This window comes from Oryza brachyantha, chromosome 2, assembly GCF_000231095.2.
Source record: "Oryza brachyantha chromosome 2, ObraRS2, whole genome shotgun sequence".
In the NCBI taxonomy this organism is placed as follows: Eukaryota; Viridiplantae; Streptophyta; class Magnoliopsida; order Poales; family Poaceae; genus Oryza; species Oryza brachyantha.
Window position 1 is genome coordinate 4,512,070 of NC_023164.2, and position 9,056 is coordinate 4,521,125.

The window sequence follows — 9,056 nt, forward strand, 5'->3', positions numbered from 1 at the left end:
AGTCTAGTATTACGTTTTTCGCGCCAGAGTAAGTTAACTTACCTCCAACCATACAAACGCGGCCTAGGGGATGCCAAGAAACCTCATGTTAAAGTATCACATTTGCAAACACAAAAAAGTAGGTACACTACTTATACTGTACTCCATCTGCTAAAAGAAATTTTATCTATAAATCTAGACACATATATGTCTAGATTATTCATATGAAGTTAATTTCATATTTTTTTTACTATTGTTTATTTTCTAGTCTTAGCTTTTAGATCGTTAAAAATACATATATAAAAATTCCATTCACAAATTAGTTTCCGTTTGCAAATATGACCCCTAACTTACTGCATAACCTAGGCAACGAGGTATAAGTAGGGATGACAATGGGTCGAGTCGGGTACAGGTAGAGCAGGAACGTACCCGACCCGATACCCGACCTTACGTACCCGACCCGTACCCGAATTGAATCGCGGGCAAAAAACGGTACCCGAGCCCATACCCGACGGGCCCCGGGTACCCGATGGGTACTCGTCGGCTGCCCGCTTAGGACGCCGCCGCCGCCGGCTGGACGCCGTCGCCCCGGACGTCGCTCTGCCTGGACGCCGCTTTCCCGCAGATGCCGCCGCCCGACAGCGCTCCCCTTTGAACGCTGTCGCTCGCCCGCGCTCCCCCATGGACGCTGCCGCCCGACCGCGCTCCCCTGTGAACACCGCCAGCCCACCACCCCACGGACGTCGCCGCCCGGCCACGCTCCCCCGTGGACGTCGCCCGGCCGCGCTCCCCCGTGGCCGTCGCCGCCCCACGAACGCCGCCACCCGCCTGTGTTCCCCATGGATGCCGCCGCCTAGCAACTTCCCCACTGGAAGAGAGGTTGAGAGAGAGATGCCGAAGAGAAATTTTGAGAGAGAGAACATGCTGGCGGCGGCTGAAGAGAGGGTGAGAGAGTGAGAGGGTAAGATGGTGGGTCAGTTAGGGTTTTCTAGTATATGGGCCAATTGGGCTATAACATAAGAAGTCTATTAAGCATCCTCTATATAAATTTCGGGTCGGGTACAGATTACCTGCGGGTAAAAATAAATACTCGACTGCTACCCACTAGATAGTCAGGTTGTAGGCGCGCATACCCACGGTAAAAAATGACACCCATACCCATACGCGTCGGGTCGGGTACCCACAAGTATGAGTACCCGTGGATATAATTGCTATCCCTAGGTATAAGTTTATTTATCTCTCTCATTTTCGCACGCAGCGGTGACTAGTCACACCATCTGTGCATTAACCGACAACCCAAGAAAGAGAAAAATATTACCCCAAACCAAAGAACCCCGACCATCCGCACCGTCCGATCCGAATCGGACAGCCGCGATCGAACGGCGCCGAGGCGGTGGACCAGATGCGGTTCGGATCCAACGGCTGGGGTGCGGCCTCGCAGCAGCAGCTCACCACGCACGCAACGCGGCCCCACCTCGATTCCACCCGTATATAAATCCGCGGATGGATTTCCCACCCCCAAAAAAAATCAATTAAAAGAAAGAAAGAAAGGAAGGAAATTAATCCTTCTCCGCTCCTCGATTCATCCCCAAATTCTCGTCGAATCCGCGCGCTCCTCGCGGTGGGGAATTTCTCGTCGGGATTTCGCCGTGCTTGTTCCTGCCGATCTCCGGCGAGCAGGGAGGGGCGCTGCCGTCGTCGGTGAGCAATCCTCTTTTCTCATCTCCCTCTCTCTCTCAATCTACGCGCTCTGCTTTTTTTTTTTCTGTGGAATCTGCGTCATGAACCCTAGACTAGATAGGCTCTCTTCTGGATACGGCTTAATTTGCCTTAATAACATGTTCCTTTTTGTTCCCAAAAAGTTTGGGGGTTCAACTGAACCCCCATGCCCCACAATCCGCGCCGATTCTGTAGGATGTTGTCAATGCCATGATTTGTTTTGGAGGATCCCGTGATTGGGGTTCGTAGATTTCATCGTTTGCAGGTGCTTCAAGTATGGACGGATGGCGATTTTGCTTACAGGGTGTAGGAAAAGGACGAGGAGGGGGGTACCCGTGGTTGAATGTTAAATCGTATTAAAAAAAACTGAGTAGGCTAGTAGCAGATTACTCGCTCCGGTTAATATTATAAGATGTTTTGGTCATGGATCAATGTATATGTTTTATATATACATCTAAATTCATTAGTATCCATATAAATCTAACAAGAGCTGGAACATCTTATAATATGTGGAGGTAATACCATTCTGCAGTGAATTTCATCTATGTTTTTGTTCTGAATGCACTAGCCTTGGTACGTAGTATGATTGTATTTCGTTCTGAATCTGTCACCTGTTTAATCTGTTGTACAAGTCTAGATCTTTGTCTCGTCTTACTGCCAGTCTAAATAATTCAATTACTAAAATTTCTTGTGATCCTGTCCACTGCAGTGTTTAGAAATAATTCAAGCTGATGAATTTCCGCAAAGGAAGAAAGGTGGAGGTGTTGCAGAAGAGGGATGCACCCGCAGGTTCCTGGAGGCCTGCTGAGATTGTTTCTGGCAATGGACACACCTACCTTGTAAGCTATGATTCATGTCCAACTCAGAATAGTGTGGATGCGGAAAGGGTGCCAAGGAAGGAGATGCGACCTTTGCCCCCACCCTCAGATGGTCCTATATGCTGGGTCAAAGGTGACATTGCAGAGGTGTTTGACAGCTACGCATGGAAAGTTGTGGAAGTAATGAGATTGCTTGGTTTTAGTTACTATCTCGTCAGATTCCTTGGATCCTCCCTAGAGCTGGAAGTACATTCATCCAACCTTAGGATAAGGCAGCTATGGGAAGATGGCAAATGGGTTGCTATTCCAAAGGTAAAGTTTACAACCTCAAATTATCAAATAACAGCTATTTGTATACGAACTGTAATCTATGCTATTTCCAATGCCTTTATGGAAATTATGGATAAGTGAAATAGTTCATATTGCCTCTTTTTGTTGTTTGTTTAATGCTCTAGCTCTAGTGCTCTACTATGGATCTTAAAAACATTTCTCTAGGGTTTTATTTATGATCAGATACACATACCAGTACTAGACACCAATTTCTTGTATTTGCTAATAATTCTTGGGAATTACTTTCAGGATTCTGCAAGATGCCCTGGTGGTTCACCTAGAAGCCAGCTGAGACGTGGAAAATCTGGACATGAGTTGGTCCACGCTTCAAGGGACAGGCGCCTTCTACTGAAGAGTAATAAAGTATTTCAGGGAAATACATCTCATGGCATGAAGAGAAAATCATCTGCCCTTTCAGCTTTCCCTATGCCGTACAGTGAAGTTAGTAAGAGATTTCATGCATCTCACAGAGATGGAGGGTGCCTACTTCTTGTTCCTGGAGATTCTCATCATTTGATGGAAAAGGTAGATGCTGTTGATTCCCCATGCTTAGTGCTGGGAAAAACATACGTGCATGATTCCTTAGGTAACAGAGCAAATGGCTTTCATAAAACAAATTTGGCAGCAGTAAACACTAATTTTGATCATCTGGATCCTGCTGTAACAACTCAAGATAGTGATACTGTTAGTGACATATCTTCTGTTGGTAGTTGCAACCCCTGCAGTAACCCCTATCAGTCAACACACCCTCAAGAGTATGACCATGCAGATATTTGTAGTAGGACTGATGATGCCAAAGCTTCTATAACTGGAAGAGAATCATCTAGTAGGAATGATGATGCTGAAGCTTCTGTATCTGGAAGAGAATCAGCTGTTCCTGTCAATGATGGTCTGGAAGAAAAAACCCATTTGCTTGAGTTGCATGCTTATCGTGCAACACTGATGGCACTATATGCATCTGGGTCAATTAGCTGGGAGCAAGAGGCTTTGATGACTAATCTGAGGCTTACACTGAACATCTCAACTGATGAACATTTATCTGAGTTAAGGAATTTGATTTCATCTGAAGTTCATTCTAGATAGTCATATGAAACAGTAGGCATATCACTTATTTTGAAATTGTAGAGTCATGGCTAGTGTAGAAATCACATTCAGTTGCTGAGGTGCTTGATGTTCTGTATTACCATGGAAAAATGTTGTATGATAGGTTTGCCAAAGCTTCTCAAATGCTCTACTTTTGTTCCCTGTTAACTCAAGGATCTCTTTCTTTAATGGAACCCTGCTGTCTATTTAACTTCGTACTATCTTGTAATTGTTTTATGCTGCTGGTGTTAGAACTGTTTAGTGATGAATTGATGATGACATATTACACCACTTGATAAGTGTCTATGATTCCCTTTTGTATTTTGCAGTTAACTCATTATAATTTAGTAATCTGACATCCAATGAAATTTGTTCTTGAGGTTTTCAACTGCAGCAATCAATTATTATGTTTGCAATGTGTTGCTTTAGCCTATTTAACCATGTTGAGTTGTCCATCCTTTTGAGTTCTTGTGCAAATAGGTATATATTTTGTTGTTTTTTGGCAGAACACCCATTAAAAATCTACCAGTATGTGTAACTTATCATCTGAACAAACATCCTTCTCCCTTAGCATATCATTATTCTGATACTGATAGATGACCACTAGCTGGTAAGAGTGCTTTTTTCACTCAATTGGAAGCTTCAAATCCTTTTAATATTCTTTCAGATGATTTTTTCCCCTTGTCAATGGTGCTTGTGCTGCAATAGAACAAAAAACAGAGGAAAATATCACATCTGATGTTTCTCATGCATTTTCCAGGGCCGAAGTTGGAGGCTTGTAAAGCATCCTTCGGTAGGTCCATGTTGATGGGGGATTTTGTCACATGGTCTGCATGGTGATCATTGTGGCAACATTTCCATCAAACTTTGGTTGGTATATAAAATTTTCCATTTATCTCATTTCCAATATTTTTTCCTTGCTGCACTAGAATCTGCATGGAAACTAAAAATCATTTTCATTTTTTGTTAATCAGCAAATAAGTCTGAGTGCTAAACTTCCACATGCATTCTTGTTGCGAACAAGAATGTTAACACCATGGTAGAGAAAACTATAACATGAGAACTACTATCTATTTTTCTCTCAACATGTTGAAATCTCTTTTACTGTTTGTTTGGACTCTGGAACAAGAATACCAAAAGTAATAGTTAGATGTACTCAGTGAAATTGTCATTAAAAATAGCAAATTTCAGATAACTGTCTGACTCATCGTTTTGCTTATACTTATTAAAAGCAAAACTGCTTATTAGCCATTAAAAAATAATTCGTGTAAAACTTTTAATGTGTTCTTAGCGATTTAAGAACAAATGCTGGAAAATAAACTATGATAAAAAACCCGTAAATCAACTTCAAAATTAAGTTTTAAAATTCAAATTTTTTTCTTATGTATGTTTTATGGTCCTAGTTGCAGAAAAACCTGGGCTGCTTGGCAAGTTGCAAAATACTAGGTAACAGAGTATTATTTAACCTTATGAGTCATGACCATAAAATCTGGAGTTTAGTGAAAATAACCCAGAAAACTGGGATTTTGTACAACTGTTACTATAAATCATTTTTTTAAAAAAAAATTTCCCAAGTTTGAACCTGCAGTCGTAGTTTTGTTTATGTTTCTTGCAATCAGAAGGATGAGGATAATGTACATCATATATTTCAAATTTAATCTATGTTTGATCATAAAATTATTAGCAGTTAGATACTTAGTTATATCAATGTTTAAGCTGAAACATAATAAATATAGCATGGTCACAAACTACAGTAGTAATAAAGGTATGCATGTGTATTTTGTTTTGTGAAGTACTCTGTAGAGATTTATCTTAGTCACAATTGACACTTTTTAAAGATTAGTGTCTGAAGTTCATATCTGTCAAAGTCTGTGTGAGTGTTGTCTTTACGAGAGTAAAATTAATTGGCCATATTCCAGAAATTCAGGGGGAGCTTCCATAATGATACACTACTGATTTTGGCGACACTGACTGGTGAGCTGTATGGCTGTACCTGGAACATGCCTTTATGAGATAAGGGAAACAGGTAACTAGGCATATTGTCAATTGTCAGATGTCAATAGACAGTAGTTATACAATAGATTTTCTGATTATTTAAACTGTATACTTCCTGCTATGTGATTAGACTCTGACAAGTGTTAGCACATAAGTTAATGCAAGTTCTCGCTTCTTATTAACAGACAACAATTATGAAGCATGATTCCTTTTATTTGGCCTTGTTGCTGCCGCCGATGGTTTGGTCATTTATGTGCATTTCCTTTTATATGATTGTGCTCAATATATATGTACACAATTAATCTGTTTCACTGTTCTTCTTCCTTTGTCTTAAAGAAGTTATATATCTTGTGCTGCAGTGCTGCATAGTGATAACACTCAGTTTTCTTCCTGTGGTCATATTGTGGCGCTATAGATCACTGGTGTTCTATGACAATATATTATAATAGTGGTCTACATATGAAATGATATACTATTAGACCATTCAATATACCTAGCCTATGTGTTGACTGGAACATTTTTCTCTATTTTTTACAAATGCAATAGCAAATATGAGATGGATTTTTTTTGTCACATATAAAGTGCTAAGTACAATGTTCAAAGCTTGGTAAATAACAAGCTACCAAGGCAGCAAGTGGAAAATATAACTGAAGACATGAGGATCACTGTGGTGCACAAAAGCCTTTTTTGTGAAAATTATTTATAGTTTTCTATACCATGTACAAACCTTATTAGAGGGTGGAGATGACTTTTGGTACTCAAGTATTTTTTTAATGTAAAACATTTTAGGTGTATAACATGACTTGTTTCTGGAGGAGTATGTAAATAATCCTCTTTATTGGCCACCTTTTTTACTTGCAAGTATAGGCAAGAAATGCTTGGAACTTTGAACTGTGGAGACATTATTTTGAATCAAGACAGTTTTAGTGTTACTAAGATGATTCAAAGTGTTTGTTTTAAAATTGGTAACACTTTAAGTGTGTATGAAGTGAACCAGAGCAAATCTCTACTGGCCTATATTTGATGCTTGAACCACTCCTGCAATTTTAATAGCTTTCACGATGTTTATTTCTACCAACAAGACATGCAAAATTTTGAATCTGTATGTTTGGGGAATTCGCATGGACCCTACAGAAAAAAATGTATCACTTGCTCTGGGCTATGATAACCAACGTTAAAAATGCTGATGTTGTTTGTGGACATAGAAGAATTGTACAATAACACAGCATTTTATTTTTTTGTGAAAAGGTGAGTTCTGATCCATTTTCCTTTGATTGTTTTACCTGTGCAAACTGCTTTCAATCGCTACAATATTTTCATTTGGAAAAATGGAGAGGAGAGCCTGAATAACTAGGTGCTGTGGTTCCCTTGGGATAGCCAGCAATAACAGTGGCAAACTTTTATGCAATAAAAGGTTCTTGGATGCAACTCCATAGTTGATCTCAGGAGATCTTATCAGAACATGGTGTGCGAACAGAACAGTCACTTTCTGTATTTTTTCAGCCGACATGTGGATATAGCAGAGCTGATAACTTTATTGTGGCTTTATTGTGACGGCACACTCTGATGCGTTTGGTAACCACATTGGCAGGCTTTTCTAACAAAGATTGTACTATTGCTTCAGGTGGTCTTAGTCTGAAGCAGAGCTGATTGAAGTTGAGCTCCATGTACTCGTGTCAGCACAAAAGTTTGGAGGCGGCTATTTAATGTCTCTGGAGGAGAATTGGAGGTTATTTAATATTATAATCCAAAAGTTCATCCTCACTGGCTATTTCAATTTCGTTTGTACTATTTCTGTCAAGTTAAAAAAATATTTTCTATGTAAAGTTCAAGCAGTAATGTCCAGGGAATTCTCATGGCAGCTTTATTCTCACTGGCCTGGGCACCCTGAGTTTTCTGCTAGGGAAGAATGCTTCTCCTGGTCTGATCTGTCCCATTTGGCTTCGAGCATATTCCTTCCACCTGTTCATGCATTTTTATAATCTCATTTTAAAAATCAGTTGTTAAAATCACTATTTCGGATGATTTCTTGGGGGTGGCATACTTGTTTTCTTCTGGCTGAATCTATTCTTTTTATGCATTAGCAGAGCACCTGAAGCTGTGCTGTTCATCATGTAACACACCTTTTTCACTGCATCATCCATTGGTGTGTCAATAGCGCAGATAAAGCAGCTAGCAGACAGATCCAAGGAGATATGCCAGATGGCTGGACAGCACTATGATCTGAAGTTTGTGAAGTCATCCATCAGGTATGCAGCAGGTTTCTACCGTATGATTCAGTTTAGCCACTCATCGATACCCGTGTTCACACTCAAAGATACTGTATGTTATGTAAGAGATCCTTGTTTGCTACCAGGGTTCTTATCCACCTGCTGGTTCTCTTAGCTCGATGCAGAAGTTCAGAGTTTAGCAATTCTGCAACACCTAATTATGATTCTCATTGGTTTGTTTCTACTGTATCTGTGTGCCGATGATTATTGATGGATATAGTAGCTGAGGTTCATGATTGATTATATGCTGATATGCCCGTAGCTTGTAAGCTGAATAGCAAAATACCTTTTGATTATCTGAGCCTATCAAATGGAGGTGGAGGAGTATCTGGATAAAACCCAAACTGTAGTTCAAAACTTCAAATACATGATTTGTCATTTTTGTCAATAGACTGATCAATCTTGGATGTAGAAAACTGTTGTTTTATTGAACGAATAATCGCGCTGCACAGAAGTCATATCACAGGGGTTGAATAAAGCTATGGAAGACAATGTGGTAAGAAAGCAACCTCTTCCTGATCAGTTTAACTGTGCTCAGAGATTGCCACATGCAAGAACATATAACAGTCGTAAAAGAAAACCATTTTTTATCAACCAGCTGATTTATTTTGGGTGATCACTATTCTCTGCTGGAGTTTTGGGGGCAGAGCATATATCCATGTCCAGTGAAGAAACAAAAATCAGACACTGTTTAATTTCCCTGGATGGTAATGAAATATCTTCTACTTTTGCAAAATTAATGATTTCTTATTGCTTATGGGAGATTCTGCAACCTGCAGGTAAGATGTGGTGGAATTATTGAGCAAGGTGACCAGCCATGCTTGCCCTTTTCTACTGACTTGACAGCCATGCCTTCAACTGA

At 40.2% G+C, this 9,056-nt stretch overlaps 1 protein-coding gene across 4 annotated transcripts; it reads left to right on the forward strand.

Annotated features, from left to right (window-relative positions):
• Positions 1-1,505: 1,505 nt before the first annotated feature.
• LOC102712500 lies at positions 1,506-5,913 on the forward strand. Of its 4 annotated transcripts, none has more exons than XM_015833826.2 (6): positions 1,506-1,680; positions 2,408-2,828; positions 3,096-3,889; positions 4,690-4,799; positions 5,333-5,375; positions 5,849-5,913. In XM_015833826.2, exons 2-4 carry the CDS (start codon positions 2,430-2,432, stop codon positions 4,709-4,711), a joined length of 1,215 nt encoding a protein of 404 aa, XP_015689312.1. In that variant the 5' UTR covers positions 1,506-1,680; positions 2,408-2,429; the 3' UTR covers positions 4,712-4,799; positions 5,333-5,375; positions 5,849-5,913. The 4 variants fall into 4 exon arrangements, with proteins under 4 accessions (XP_015689312.1, XP_015689314.1, XP_015689316.1 ...); XM_015833828.2 differs by having other exon boundaries at positions 5,339-5,375; positions 5,849-5,909; XM_015833830.2 differs by having other exon boundaries at positions 4,690-4,803; positions 5,849-5,867.
• The last annotated feature ends 3,143 nt before the right edge of the window (positions 5,914-9,056 follow it).